This window comes from Hibiscus syriacus, unplaced genomic scaffold (assembly GCF_006381635.1).
Source record: "Hibiscus syriacus cultivar Baekdansim isolate YM2019G1 unplaced genomic scaffold, ASM638163v2 tig00111463_pilon, whole genome shotgun sequence".
NCBI lineage: Eukaryota > Viridiplantae > Streptophyta > Magnoliopsida > Malvales > Malvaceae > Hibiscus > Hibiscus syriacus.
This window is the reverse complement of record NW_024063098.1, coordinates 2,723,481-2,740,109: the sequence shown is the minus strand read 5'-3', so window position 1 is coordinate 2,740,109 and position 16,629 is coordinate 2,723,481. Positions and strand designations below refer to the sequence as shown.

General features: G+C 30.8%; 1 protein-coding gene and 1 long non-coding RNA gene across 2 annotated transcripts; one reads left to right on the top strand and one right to left on the bottom strand.

Annotated features, from left to right (window-relative positions):
• The first annotated feature begins 7,501 nt into the window (after nt 1-7,501).
• Nucleotides 7,502-12,411, top strand: LOC120163533 (homeobox protein HD1-like). Its single transcript, XM_039173452.1, has 5 exons — nt 7,502-8,128; nt 8,279-8,399; nt 10,505-10,695; nt 10,785-10,916; nt 11,999-12,411. The coding sequence occupies exons 1-5, from the start codon at nt 7,796-7,798 to the stop codon at nt 12,137-12,139; spliced, it is 918 nt and encodes a 305-aa protein (XP_039029383.1). The 5' UTR covers nt 7,502-7,795; the 3' UTR covers nt 12,140-12,411.
• LOC120163534 lies at nt 8,278-15,103 on the bottom strand. The gene is made up of 3 exons (XR_005519663.1): nt 15,091-15,103; nt 11,203-11,213; nt 8,278-8,462 (listed from the first exon to the last, which is right to left on the bottom strand). It is a non-coding gene; the product is annotated as an uncharacterized LOC120163534 (long non-coding RNA).
• Nucleotides 15,104-16,629: the final 1,526 nt, after the last annotated feature.

The window sequence follows — 16,629 nt, the reverse complement described above, 5'->3', positions numbered from 1 at the left end:
AATACATCCAAGATTTCTTTCTCCTCGGATTGTTTGTCTCTTTTTATGAATCTTTCAGGAAATGGAGGCGGAACGACATAGGGAGATAGCGCATAATTAGTTTATGATTCATCTTTCTTCTTTTCTTGGGATTCTACGTCAACTACTTCTTCTTCCCTCTATGAATTAGGCTTTTCTTCTTTCTTCGAGGATCTTGCGCTTACTTCCTTTGGGACTGGTTGTTCAACAATTGTACCGCTTCAGAGCGTGATAGCACTAACATTCTCTCTTGGATTCGGCTTAATTTGTGATGATAGCCTCCCTTGTGACTTTAATCTCCCTACGATTTGAGTCAGTTGGATCATTTGCTTCTCAAGCTCTTGAAAGCGAGCTTCAGCACTATCTTAAAATTTCTCGTGGAAAATGGCCAGTCACTCGACAATTGATTCAAGAGATGATTTATGCGACTGATAAGGTTGTTGTAGGGGTGGCCTCGATTGATAAGCTTTGTTTGGTATGGGATTTAACCCATAGCTCAAGTATAGATGATCTCTCCATCCTGGATTGAAAGCATTATCGTATGGGTTGTAAGGCCTTTGGAGTGGTCTCAGAAAATTATTCGTTGTATTTACTTGTGTGACAGCATCTCTTTATATCATGGGGCAACAGTTTGTTGAATGATCTAGCATCGTGCATATTTCGCATAGCCTCGTTGAACCAATTTTTCCTACAATAAGAGAATTAACTATGTCAGTTAATTTGTCAATTTTAGTTTCAAGTGAAATAGAACTTATCTCGTGAGCTCGTCTACTGGGTTCACTTGAAAATTGTTGTGAATTCGCCGCCATCGTCAAAATTAGCTCTATTGTTGTATTTGGCATCATGTTGACTAGAGCTCCTCTACTGGAAGTATCAACCATTTTCATCTCTAAGGGAGAAATCCCTTCATAGAAATATTGAATGAGTGTTTGCTCGGTTAATCCATGTTACGAAAACTTGCACAAAGTTTCTTAAATCTTTCCCAATAGTCAAAAATGACTCTCCGTCTTTTTGTTTAATTCTCAAATGCTTCTCCTCAACTCGTTTGCCTTCGTTACAGGGAAAAACCTGTCAATAAATATTCGATTTAAATCAGCCCATGTATTTATTGAATTTGGAGGTAAGTAGAATAACCACTCTTTAGCTAAACCAAATAAAGAAAATGGAAAAGCTCTCAATTTAATTTGGTCATTGGAAATTCCCTGTGGTTTCATGCTTGAACAGAATAAGTGGAATTATGCCAAATATTATGCGGACTTTCACTTGGAAGACCGTTAAAGGTAGGAAGAAGGTGAATGAGCCCCGTCTTAACTTGAAACGGAGTTTTGCATTGAGGAAAGATGATACAAAGGGGTTGTTGGACCGCATGAGTTGCGACTAATTCTCGGATCGTGCGATTGTCCATCGATTCAGGTGATGTTAGCATGAAATGTGATTCGATGTTTGTAGTGGTGGCGGGTATTGCTTCTTCGTAGGTATTGGCGTTAGATGATGCTTCGGGATCTGGATCTGATTCTTGGTGTTGTACTTCTTGTTGTTCCTCTTTTCCTGAATTTCAGTCCACGTAGTCTCTGGGCTAGTGCTTCGATATGAGGTTCAAAATCTATTAGCTTTCAGGATTTTTCCTGTCAAAAATCAGAAACAAACTAAATCATTAATTTTTGTAGAAGTCCCCAGCAACGGCGCCAATTTGACAACACGTCATTTTCATTGTCAAATAAATTTATCCTTAATCTCATTAAAAATAAATATAATAGTAAAGAGAGAGTAAGGGTCGATCCACAGGGAATAAGGCAGATACTGAAACGATTGTTCTTGATCTTTGATCTAGGCAAAAAAAATATAAGTAAAGTAAAGAGGGTGTTTGTTGAGAAATTGAACAAGTAAAAAAGATTCAAAGGAAGGTAAAGAATATAAGAATATAAAATTAAAAACCAATACGATGAAATTAGCCTCAGGCTTTTGCGTGCCTCAGATTCTAATCGATCATTGAATAGGATTTTTACTCTAGTTAAATGTCAGTTTGAGTCCGCAAGGTTCAATCCTTGTAGATCATTTTCCTCTTTGATGATTGACTTTCCTAAATCAATTTTAAGAATCTCAATCCTTGTTCGGATTAACTTTGATTGTCGTTGTTAACTCAAAACAGTTTAAAAGCGCTTGGAAAAAATCGACTCAAATTATGCTCTCTATGAAAGTTGAACTTGATTCCAATTTATTCTCTAAGTGTGTTCAAGGAAATTCGAATCAATTGATTCTATAATCCCAACGGTAAACCATAACATCATTCAAGCAAAATCTATTTTTGAAGTGGAAGCGTTTTGATTTTAAGAAAGACTATCAGCCAATCTAGTTTCCAAAAAATTGAGAATTTAACCCAAGAGGGTATAAGGTGCTTTTCGATTCTCACGATTCAGAATCGAGTCATCGCTTTTAGCCTTTGGCTATGGAAAACTTAGCTAAGTATGATAGAAATCATACTTAGAATTTTAAAAAATAAACTTAAAATAAAATAAAAATGAAAACTTGAAAAGAGAAGAGAAAAACGAACTTTATAAAACTAAAGTAAGAAAAAGATTGAAATCTGAGTTGTGTCATTAGCCATACCCCAAGAGGGTATTTATAGCCTCTAAAAACCTAGAGATAAACATAGAAATTAAAATAAAAAAATAATCCTAAAGATAATTCCAAATGTTTTCTAAATTCAAACTTTAAAATTTAAAAATAAGTCTCCTAAGATATCTATGTCCGTCCATATTCCAGAAGGTGCTGACTAGATCTTCTAGAAAACTGCTGCTAACTGGAACTTCTAAAACTGTCACGTCAAACCGTGTCATGCCCAGAGTCGTGCTCATGTCTCTAACCATGACCAAATAATAAAAAAATACAGAATGCACCCATTTTACCACTAATTATGGAAATTTAGATCATGCACAAAAATAAGCATAACACAACCAAATCAGCAGTAATAAATCCATAATATCAAAGATTTAACAAGAAAATAATATAGATTTAGATCGCCCTTCACGTACCTTGCATTCTCTTTAGATATACATTGGACTATGAATATGAAATGTTAATGTATTGAATATGTGATCGATTGGAAATGAATATTTTATCGGTTATTGTGATTTGACATTGGTTGTCATGATTTTAAATCATGAGATATTGGTTTTACAGGTTTACTGATAATGAAATGACTTATTTAAGCTGGTTTGGAATTCATGTGTTTTATTTAAATAAATTATATTATTTTGAATTATTATGCTATTTTTATTTTATACTCCTTATTTTACTTATAATGTCTCACTAAGTTATACTTAGCATGTGATTGTTTTGACACGTAAGTAAAGAAAAGGAAAAACATATGAAGTGAGGAGTACAATGAGCATCATCGGGCAGAATCAGATCTACCGCTAGAATCAGTATGAACATCTTCTGATGTCTCTTTTGACTTAATAATAGTATGTATATTATGTGTTTTGGTTTTACCGTTTAATTATCGTAGTTAAGACTGGTTTTTATAAAGTAAATTATATGGGCTTAGTATAAATATTACTTTGTATAAAGTAATTATCGTAGTTTGACTTAATAGTGACATGTATATTATGTGTTTTGGTTTTATCGTTTAATTATCGTAGTTTAGACTGGTTTGTATAAAGTAAATTATATGGACTTAGTATAAATATTATTAGGAAAAAATAGTATTATGAATGAATAGTAATTTACTAATTTTATTTTATATGTTATCGAAATGGATTTCACATTAGGCAGTTTTTAGACATTTAACTTATGATATGAACCAACATCAAACTGCTAAGTTGATGTTTGAAACTGATATTGATTTGGATGTTTAATTATTATATTATGACTTTATTCATTATATTATTTTATTGAAAGGATTAAATTGGAAATTTTAAAGAAACAAAATTGTATTGGTTTTTAACTATAGAATGATTGTAAATGTCATGTGACATCTTTGACTCATATTATGGGATGTATACGGGTTAATGGAGTTACACTATCATCCTACAGGTAGCCATTATAACCCTACAACAGACAGATGCACTAACGAGTCCTTATATAACCTCTCAGGCATGACTAAGAAACGAGATGTGACCTCAATAAAATCACCTCATCTTAACTGCTCTACCTCTTCACGAAGACACATCACTTTAACGCCGACAATAAATTATCCATCACCAAGACACAAACCGAGGCTCTCCGTTCAAATTAGAAGATGTGAACCACCAATAACCATCACAAATTCACTATCCATTTTTCCCTATCAACAACTTCAAAGGCTTTTTATTTTGATTTTTCATATAAAATTTAGAATCTTACTATTGTGAAGCATTTGGTGCTATAATTTAATCTCTATAGATAACATTATTTTTCTCTAATAATTCTTAAGGAAGTGGATGCTATAAAAAAAATTAGATGCACAAAAATTTGCATACTTTTCTATAAATGAGACATTACTTGATAAAACGAAAATGTGTATATAGAATCATAACTAAAGAAAATATACATCCAAACAACTGCACCAAAAGAAGCAAAGTAAGGAAAACAAGCTACCAATATTTTCCATGTTTTTTTATTACTTGAGATAATCTCATTAATTATTGTTGCTAAAATCCACAAACCGAGTAGGACCCGGTGCCTAAAACTGTCCTAAAGGCGGGGCCTACCACCAACCTCAAAGATTTTCTCTCCCGACACAACCCCATTAACCCCATTGTATAAATAAATAATATATTTCATTTTTCAGTTTTAAAATATTTTTTATTAATTTAAGATAAGTAGAAGATAATATATGTTTAAAGATAATTTTAATAATTTGATATTAAACGTTCATATTTTGATATTCTTTGTGTTCGAGCCTAAAACCTCAAGGAATAATAATAATTTTTTACTTTTCTTGTAAAAAAATGAAATAATTACTATTTCTAATTGAGTTATTTTCAACAATAATGAAATAATATTATTGAATAATTACGACTTAAAAACAAAACGAAGGTTTCAAACACAATAACACTTATATATTTGAAACTTTGATCAAATTAGCCCCTAAATTTTACAAATTTAATAAAATTGACTCTTGAACTTTTTTGACAAAGTGATCCCTAAACTTGATAAATCTAGTCAAATTAACTCATGAACTTTAGCTAGTAACTTATAAGTGTAGGGGCCAATTCAAACACCCAAAAGGTTCAAAGACTAATTTGACAAAGTTTGTCAAGTTCATGGCCCAAGTTATCCCCCAAAAAAATTAGAAATCAGTTCAATCAAAATTGTCAAATTTAAAGGTTAATTTGACCGAATATGACAACTTTAGGAGCTAATTTGTTTTATAAGTCAAAAATAAATAAAGGAAAAAGTTTGAAACCAAAATACTCAAATGATTTATATAATTTTTCATATGAGGTGACATAAGTTTCAAATTTGAAATTCAAGACTTAACAATGTAATTATTTTTAGGATAAACTACGCCAATGGTTACTAATGTTTGAGTTAGTGTTCGTTTTCACCACTGATGTTTTAAAAGTCACAAATCAGTCACTGACATTATTGTTTGTTACAAAATTGTCACTTGATGTTAACAGTCGTTAACAATCTTACTACAGTAATGGAATGCTGATGTGGCACGTTAAAACAGATGACTCAACATGTTTGACTGATCGTTTGACTTTCTTCTTCTTAAATTATTTAAAAATAGATAAATAGTATTATTTAAAAATATAATATCATATATTATTATGATATATATGAGTATATATTAATATAATATTAAAATATATTATTATTAAAATTATATTGTTTGTATAATAAATATTTTAATAATTAATATTTTTGTTAAAATGCTATTAAAATATTAATTTAATATTAAATATATAAAATAATATTTTTTGAGTGCTTATACTCTAAATGAAAAGTTAGGAAAATATTTTATGGAAAAATCAGATGGTAAAATAATTTACAGAAAATACAAAGAAACTAAACAAATGAACGAAAATCAATTACATATATCAAGCACTGAAAAATATTTTTCGTAAAACCAATTACATATATCAAACACAAAAAAATAAAAAAATATTTTCGAAAAAAAAATTTCAGCTATCAAACACACCCTTACTTAATTTGCAAATGAATTTTATAAACAAAATACAAATAAATAATACTATTCATTAGCAATTGATATTAGAAAAAGTAAAATAAAAAGGGAGCACCAACCAAAGTAGGGAGAACGGTGACAACTGACAGCTCAATCTCAGCCGACTTTCTTAAATAACAAAACAAAAAATGAAGTAAATTAAAAGTTGCCTTTATTATTGGTATTTGCTTTTCCTATTATTTAATTTTCTCATATAATGGACGGTTGGCTTTCCAAATAATGCTTAATTAATGTGTGTAATTCTTTTTTTAATAGAATAAGTGCATTTCTTTCTTGCTTTTTCTATGGGAATTTTAGATTTTTTGTGTTTATTATAGGCAATTGCACAATATTGCAAAAATGGTCACAGATGGTATTTTTTTCTAATTTGTTTATCGGAAAAATATACAATAATTAGAAATTATAATAATCCAATTTATATCCTTACCTGATAAGTCATACACATGGAATTTATATATGGTAATAGAATATAAAGAAGAACAAAATTATGATTAACAAGCTTGAATCGCATGAACTAATCCAAATCTATTAAGAAAAAACTCAAAGGTTGAGTAATAGTTACCTAAATCACCAAACTACACACTTTTCTCATTTGCTTAAATACAATAATAGCTTAAAATATAAGTATAACAAATAAAAATATTCAAAATCAGTTTATTGTTAATAATTTATAATAAAAAAATAAATGGTAAAGTACATAAATGGTCCATCGACTATAGAGTATCCTATAACTATTAAAAGTTATAAAATGGTCACCTGATTATTCATATGTTCCAAGTTCATCCTTTTGTTAGAAAAACGATGATCGTTTGAGCTAAATGTTAATATGTTGATTGTGATAGTATAAAATCTGATTTTGAAATTGTGGGAATTATATAGTCATTTGATATTCTAAAATCATATTTTATCATATCTCAATCGTTAGGATAACGTCAAACTCAGTTGACCATCAATTTTTTAACAAAAAAGATGAATTTAAAACATACGAATAGTCAGGTGACTATTTTGTAATTTTTAATAGTCATGAAACTCAACAAAGCAACACCCTATAATCAGGAGATGATTTTGTAACTTTTAATAGTCGAAAGACTCAATGAAATAACATCTTATAGTCTAGGGACCATTTGTATATTTTACCCAAAAATGAATTGTGAGAGGATAGAAACAGCTTTATCTATTGGGTAATTCATTTTCCCTTTGTTTTATCTGATCTTTCTTCTTCCAAATAATAATGATTCCATAGCCTCCTTTTCTCTCTTTTCTCAACCAAAGCAAGAAAACTTTGATAGTTCCCCCTCAATATAAAAATAGATGCTTTTCTTTTTGACATTTATATGTATTGATTGATTGTTTTCATGCTTTAACTTTCCCTGTGTATGTAAAAGTAAAAAAACTCTGCAACATATACCAGAAGCGAGGGTGGTGCAGAAAGTCTTGTGACTCAGATCCCAATATACCGACGCTCTCGATATTATACACTAACCACACAAACAATCTGCCTTTCTTTTCTTTGTTTTCCATTCTCTTTCTTCCGTTAAAACCAGGGTTCAGTTCACTCTAAAAAAACCCACTTTTCCCGTTAGTACTTGGGGTTCAGAGAAAATGCAAGAACCGGCTGGGTTAGGCATGGTGAGCAGTGGTGGAAGCGATGGGATTGGAGGGTTAAGCGGAGGCGGCGGAGGCGGAGGGGAAGTGCCTGTTTCCGGCGACCAGAACCGTGTGCTTAAGGCGGAGATAGCTACACACCCGCTTTATGAACAGCTTTTAGCAGCTCATGTGTCTTGTCTCCGTGTTGCTACACCGATTGACCAGCTGTCTTTGATTGATGCTCAGTTAGCGCAGTCTCATAACGTTTTGAGATCGTATGCTTCACAGCAACAACAACACGGTTATCCTCTATCACCCCATGAAAGACAAGAGCTCGACAATTTCTTGGTCAGTTCATCTCTTCTTGGTCACATAGTCTTGTGATTTTATATATTTTTTCTTGTTGTTTTCTTCTTCTGTTTTTTTTATTACATGGGGAAGTGGTTTTTGTTGTTTATGGTGTTTTTATTTTATTTTTTGGACATGTTTGGGGTGCAGGCACAATATTTAATAGTGTTATGTACTTTCAAAGAACAGCTTCAACAACATGTCAGAGTCCATGCCGTTGAAGCTGTCATGGCTTGCCGTGAAATCGAAAATAACTTACAAGCTCTCACCGGTTTGTCTTGTCCCCTCCTACTCTCTCTCTTTTTTTCCCCTTCAAACAATTAAACATAATTAGCTGCTTAATTAAGATTTTTTCTAACTGTAGCATTATATCCTACTAACAAACGTACGGGATTATTATATAGATAAGAACCACATCTCCATCGTTATCTGGTTTTTGGACAGAATCATATACTCTTGATAATATCATTGGTCTGTTAGTTTGAAGATATATATTTAGTAATGGTGTATTGCGCTTCATCTCTGGTTGGTAAGCAGGCATGAAGGGATAAGGATTCATAATATTTGGGTAATTTCTTAAGAGTCCGTACCCACCACAAGTGGGTGGCTTAGGTCCTACAAATAAAAGTCATACATGGTAGCTTAGGGTAGGGTGGCTTTGGAAGGGAATAGTTAGTTTTGAGGAAGAAGATGACCCCTCCCACCATATCCAAAACTTGATTCTAAGGTTGCTTTTGGATGGAATGAAGTGGACCAATCATGATAAATTATATCAGAACAGAAGTGGCTAAATTCGCATAAGTTAATGCAATAATATTCGTGTCATTCACAATTTTCTGCTAAATTTGTGTCAGAGAAAAGTAGGCAGTTCTTTCATGCTTATAGGGTTTGAGGATATCAGTTTGACAGTCATGCCTCACACCTTTGTGAGTGCCATTAGTACGTATCAGATGTTGACCCCAGCCTATTCAACTCTACAGACCTACCACGTTTTGTTTATGTAATCAACTTTCAATTCAATTCATAATACCCTTTTAATTCTGCATTATTGACCCTAAATACGGTGTAAAAACCCATGAACATTCTAGTTTTGTTATGCAGGTAATTACCATCATTCAACATGTATTCTGAATTATGTATGTGATAGTAAGTTATATATATAATATATTAAATTATGCTTTTAGTATTTAAATTATTAATTTTGGTGTATTTTAGTATCTAAAATTTTAATTTTTAAAATCATACCCAAAATTTAATTTTTGTTTCATTTTAATACCCCATTCAAAATTTAACATTAATTTTTTTTGAAAATTTGGGTACTAAAATGAACTCAAATCGATAATTTAGGTAGTCGATGTGTTAAGTTTTTAATAGCGGGGTACTAAAATGAAACAAAAACTAACTTTAGGTATGATTTTGGAAAAATTGAAAGTTTAGGTACTAAAACGGGCCAAAATTAATAGTTTAGATACTAAATATGTAATTTATCCTATAAAAGTCATGTAACTGATTCTTATGTATTATATTGAGGTCATAAACGAGCATAAAACTTTATGTTATGAAGATAGATTTTAGAAGATAAAAACATTATCTTATAACCTTGTTCCATCCTTGATTAGGTCATGGCATGCTTGTAGAAAGAAAATCCAAAACATTGGTGGAGCATATATATATATATATATATACATTATCAACATGGTATTTCTAAGTGTTGGGGATGATGACATGATATGTATTTGTATATCACATGTCATGATCATGTAGTAATGTGTGGATCTAAAAAGGACTAATCTTTTTATTGCCTCATTTAAGCAGTGGGACAACTGTCCCCCTCGATCTCTATAAAATAGATTAAAGGTATTTTAAATTTTTAGAATTATTTTCCCCCTTTTAAGTTGTTGTCAAGTCTGTTCATAAGATGAAACATGTTCATAAATTAATGGTAGTCGATTCTTTTTTTCATTTTGTTATTATGAAATATATATAATTCTTAAAAGTATAGGTATAAATATTATACATAGGTTTGAATTGAATAGGTTGATGTAAAATATATTAAGAATATTATAAATGATATATATTATGATTTTTTATTTGTAATTATCCTAGATTAATAGAAAACATGAACTAGTAGTAATGGAATTTGTTTAGTCAAATTCTGTTATTAATTTTTTGTTTAATGCATAAGTCACAGACTTAGTTTTTTCTTTTCTTTTCAATTTTATCATTTTAAGTCCATGTAATGTAATCATATTATGCAGATAAAAAATTTGAAATTTACAGAAGTAAAGAACTTAAAATTGAGAAGATAAAAATACCATAACTAAACCCACAATTTATAATAGAATTTGACCACAATTTCCTTTCCCACTTTTGCAGGGGTGAGCTTGGGTGAAGGTACAGGTGCAACAATGTCAGATGATGAGGATGAGCTGCAAATGGACTTCTCCTTGGACCAATCTGCCTCTGATGGCCAAGATTTAATGGGTTTTGGTCCCCTTCTTCCCACTGAATCCGAAAGGTCTCTAATGGAGAGGGTCCGTCAGGAGCTCAAGATCGAACTCAAACAGGTCCTTTGGCCGAACGTGAACGGTGTTCTATCTTTCATATTCGATCATCACAGCAAATAAAAGTAAAATGATCCGTTTGTCTATTACAGGGTTTCAAATCAAGAATTGAGGACGTGAGGGAGGAAATCCTACGCAAAAGAAGGGCTGGAAAATTACCCGGTGACACAACCACAGTGCTCAAGAACTGGTGGCAGCAACACTCAAAATGGCCTTACCCAACTGTAAGCATCACCACTATTCTACTGTTATAACTTAGGGTAAAATACATAAATGGTCCCTCGACAATAGGGTACCGCTTTTTTGAGTTCCTCGACTATTACAAAATGATCTCTGACAATAGAGTGTTACTTTGTTGAGTCCCTCGACTATTAAAGGTTACAAAATGATCACCCGACTATATATTATGTTTTACAATTGTCCTTTTACGTTATAAAATTGGCGGTATTATTATCTAAATGTTAACATGCTTACTGTGATATGATAAAATCCGATCCCAGAATCTCAAACTATTATCATATCTCAGTCATCATGTAAACGTCCAACTTAGACAATCGCCAATTTTTTAATGAAAAAAGATGAGTTTGGAACATAATGAATAGTCGGGTGATCATTTTGTAACTTTTAATAGTCGAAAGATAGTCAAAGGACCATTTTATAATTTTTAATAGTCGAAGAACTTAATAAGTTAGTATCCTATAGTCAAGGGACTATTTATGTATTTTACCTTATAATTTATTAGGGTTAAGTACACATGGTCTCCAACTATAGGGTGTTGCTTTATTGAGTCCCCTAACTATCAAAAGTTACAAAAATGGTCATTTAACTACAAGGTATTGCTTTGTTGAGTCCGTCAATTATTAAAAATTATAAAATGATCACCCGACTATTCATATTTTTCAAACTCGACATTTTTCGTTAAAAGATTGACGATTGTCTGAACTGAACTTTAACTTGCTGACTGAGATATGATAAAATAAGATCCTATAACCATTTGAGTTGTATGATCGTTTGAGATTTTGAGATTAAATTTTATCATATATCAATCAATAAATTAACGTTCATCTCAGATTGCTGTCAAATTTTTAATAGAAAATGATGATTTTAGAATATATCAATAGTAGGTTCTATTCTGTAACTTTGTAACAATCAGAGGACTCAAATAAGAAACAACCTATAGTCGAAGGATCACTTCATAACTTTCTAATAGTGGGGACTGAAATAGGCTATAGTCGGAACCGTTTGTGTACTTTATCCAATTTATTATGGGTGTGGATTCGAGGTTCACATAGGACGATAATTACAGGAAGATGACAAGGCGAAACTAGTGGAGGAGACAGGGTTGCAACTGAAGCAGATAAACAACTGGTTCATTAACCAGAGGAAGCGCAATTGGCATAGCAATTCTCAATCTGTGACTTCCTTAAAGTCCAAGAGGAAAAGGTAAGACAACAAGCTCCATCCATCAAGCATTAATGGCTTATTATGTGAGCTGTTGGGGTTAAATAATCGTGGGCTAGCTAACATTTTGTGAAATGAATTTGGGGAGTTTAGGTGATTTAAAAAATAAAAAAAACCAGGTTTGTAGATTGTAATAGATTGAGCTTTTTATGTGTGTTCTATGTAGATTCAAAATCCTAACAAAGTAAAACGTGCTTCTTGTAAGAATCTATGTTCTTTTATAGATATCTCTAATTTCTAATGTTCGTTATATTCGTTTAGATGCGAGACAATGTTGCAGATTCTCTACTCGAAACTGAGACAATGCATTCAATGTTTGCTTAAACGGAGAAACTTTTTTTCAAAGTTGCATTGTCGGTGATAAGTTCATTAATTTTGATGGGGTTTACTTGAACACGTCGTTTGGTTCATGCTCTACCCTCTATATTTTTTTCTTAATTTGGGGTAAGTATAAAGGTAATATATGTTCAAAGATAATTCTCAATCATTTGATATTATACGTTCACACCTTTGACATTCTTGGTGCTCGAACCTGGGACCTCAAGGAATAACAATTCTTTTACCCTGGCATGCTACAAATGATGATCATAAATTTTAGGGTAAATTGTATGTCTAGTATATAAACTATTACTTCTATTCTTTTTGGAATCTACACTTTATTTTTTTCAAACTATACCTAATGTTTAATTTAGGTTTCATTTTCGTCATTAAAAACTTAACGGTGATGTTGATGTATCACGACATGGTAATGTCACGTCATCATGAAAAATATAAAACATACAACACCAACAATTTTATCAAACTTTTAACAATGGGTGTCAAAATAAATTATAAACTAAACATTAGATATGATTTTGAAAGAAAATAGAATTTAAACATTAAACCGAAATAAAAGTAATAGCAAACCGGAATAAAAGTAACAATTTAAGTATTCAACATGTAATTTACCTAAATTTTAAATAGTAAAACGAACATAGATGATAAAAAAATACTCTCAATTAGTTCAAGTTTGAGATAATCCTAACCAGGTTAAGCTTGAGATGATACGTCTTATCTATACTTTCACAATGGGTATTGCTCTTGTTGCTATATATATATATGATAGGGTAAACCCAACTATGGGGTTGGTATTTAATGGCGACGTGTCATATCTTGCTTGGATTGTTAATTCATTAAATAAAATTAAAATTAGGACCAAATTGATTAAATGTACAAGTATTGAGGATTAAATATATAATTATACTAATGTTTAACTGCCACGTAAGCATCCGTTAAATACTAACTTGGAGTGGTTATATTGACCCCAATTAAATAGTTCAATGGTCATATTGATGTAATTTTGAAAATGGTGATCATTTTGATACCAACCCCATAGTTGGGTGGTCATTCAAGTAGTTTACCCTATAATTTGTATTCTCATTTCACAACCAGGTATGTACACATTTTCCATTTCAATTTTTAAAAGTTTATAGGTGGCTGTAGGAGAGAGAGATTTGCATGTCGGATTCACGTGTGCGTATTCTAACAAGACGAACAAAAGCCTCGCATTTAAACGTTTGAATGTGCTAATTTATAATTTACTAGAATTTGGATTTACTTAATTTTGGGTACAATTTTTTCACCCAAAGTATTTGCAGATTGTTCAATGATGTTCATCGTGCTAGTCTTAGACTTAAAATACACCAAATGACATTAATAAGATATCACGAAAGGCATAATTAAGAATTTGTATTGAATACATCAAAATCTTTCACCTTAAATTGGTATTACCTAACTAAATATTAGATTAATTTTAGAGAATAATATGACCCCATGAACTGGTCGAACAAACCATTTATCCTTGACGATATATATTTATTCTTAATAACTAGTTTATTTAACTGAAGATAATCGATATCATATTAAATGGCTAAGACAATTCAATTACAATTGAGAAAAGAAGGGACATATATAAGGTTTTATGTTAGGAAACAAATTTAAATTTAGGGGATTAACTAAAATTTTATGGAAGAAAATACATTTTCAATAAAAAATACATAAAAAAATAAACTTCGTTGGCTCAAAGCCTATCGGTCAAATCCCTTGACCTAGCAGGTCCAATATGAGCTTCAAAAGCTCTCTTGAAAACTATCAATATTGCACGATTACTACCACCAAGTGCAAGTAGGTCAATACTAGAGTTAACCCCAGGTTCAAGAGCAGTGATGGATTGAGAGAGATAGGCAGTGACAACCGTTTTCTTTGAAAATTTAAATTATTATATATTTTAGATTTTTTCTATATATTTTTTATTAAAATTTTGTTTTCGCTATCTAAAATTTTATAAATTCAAGTTTATCCTCTAATATAAAATCTAACATCCCTATTTACTCAAGAGGATGTCAAAGGTTCTAATAGACCAGCTCGAACATGAAGATCCAACTTAATAAAAGCTAAATTATACGTTTAGTACTTAAACTATTATTTTTGTTCAATTTTAGTACCTAAACTTTCAATTTTTTCAAAATTATAGCTAACGTTTACTTTTTGTTTCATTTTCGTAATCGGCAGTTAGAAAGTTGATCGCAAGCAACATACTTTTTTATTTGGGTAAATTATACAATTTATCACTTAATATGTTCTCACTCTTATTTTGGTCACTAAATTTTAAAAAAATTTAATTTAATCATTAAACTTTCGAGTTATTTCTATTTTAGTCACACTCTCATGACCTGAACTATTTATTATTATTTTTAACATGATATGGAAAATTAATTAATATTTAATATCAAATAAGATTTAAAATAAAATAGTAAATAGAATTTATAATTTTAATTCAACCCTTCATCTCTAAACCCCAATCATCTATCTAAACGACTAAACCCCAACCCCACTGACATCACTATTTAACAATCACATAACAATCCCCAGAAAACAAATCATTTACAAACCAGAAACAAATGAACACAGAGAAACGAATTTAAGTGTCAAGAATACAACAACCACCACCACCTTCACAAAGACAAGTTAAGAAAAATGTAAACATTGCTCAATACCCATAATTGAAACAAAAAAAACTCATAATTTTTGTTATATAAAAACAAAAATAGCAACAATAAAAGGGAAAACACATGAAGTGGATGAGAAGGAAGCTGCCATCCATGCTTTCTCATTTCCTCTTAAAACTAAAACAAAGAAGAGATGAAAAGTATGAAAAAAATATTAGTTGCTACTTATACTTATCTTCTTGTACTTTCCCTTATTTTTCAGGCAAAATAAAGATAATCCATGTCACTAGATCACCAATCAAACAAAAACAATATTACCCCATTTTTACTTTCATGTGCCTAATCATAAAATCAAAATGACAAGAGTAAAAAAAAAGAACAAGAACTTGATGGAGATAAGTATGAACAACAAGCTTAATATTTTTTTTTGTGTGTGTGTAGTTTTTCTCAATCGTACACTGCCTCATGCAAGGGAAGAGAAGGAAATGAAAGAAAAAAATAAGGGATTGTCTGAGTTTTTGGTGTATTCTTTGTTTCGTGAAGATGAAGAAGTTAAGGATGAGTTTAGATTTGCATTGGGTTTAGGGATTTAGTGTTAAGATTAAGAATTTTTATTATAAATCTTATTTGACATTAAATAATAATAAATTGTCCATGTCATACTAAAAACAATAATAAAATAATTCACATTGGTGATCAAAATAGGAGTAATTTAAAAGTATAATGATTAAACTGAAAATTTTAAATTTAAGTGATCAAAATAGAAATGAGAAGATAATTGAGCGATGAACCATATAATTTACCCAAATAAAGAAGTATCATGTCAGCTCTGTCGTTAACTGTTTAACGGTTGGTACTAATATGAAACAAAAATAAATGTTAGGTATAATTTTAAAAAAAATAAAAATTGAGGTACTAAAACAGATCAAAACTGATACATTAAAAACTAAACACGTAGTTTACCTTTTAATAAATAGGGCAGATAATTTGGATCGGATCTGAGTGACACTCTGCCTCAGATTCGCCCATAGCCTATGCCAAACTAAAAGCACAACCAAATTAGCATACTATAATTGATAATAAAAAAAAATAAACAGTGTTTAAAAAATTGAGGTTGAGGCACAGCGAGTTAAAAATGGTTAATTGAGTTTGGCAAGGAAAATTTAATGAAGCGCGTGAGGCACTAAGGCATTGCCTTCCTTTCAAGTATCGATTTAAAAAATTAAAATTTTCTATTCAAATTGATTAAAAAAATTTGGATCGAATGACTTCATGTTATAATTTTATAGACTCGACTAGAAAAATTTTAAGTTCAAATCAAGTTGTAATAACTTGAATAGTAACTCGAATGACTTGAAATTTTGGTAATTAGTGAATTGATTTTCAAGTTTGAGTCGAGTCCCTCGACTTTGTATGATATATATATATCAATATGAAAAAGAATTGATTATATATATATATATTGTGGAACCAAATAATATTATAATAT

Bases quoted from the DNA above. Each gene is read 5' to 3' on its own strand.
- LOC120163533 (XM_039173452.1), top strand. From the start codon at position 7,796: ATGCAAGAACCGGCTGGGTTAGGCATGGTGAGCAGTGGTGGAAGCGAT. The intron at 8,129-8,278 runs GTCAGTTCATCT...TTTGGGGTGCAG, and splicing joins AAGAGCTCGACAATTTCTTG to GCACAATATTTAATAGTGTT. The intron at 10,696-10,784 runs GTCCTTTGGCCG...TGTCTATTACAG, and splicing joins TCAAGATCGAACTCAAACAG to GGTTTCAAATCAAGAATTGA.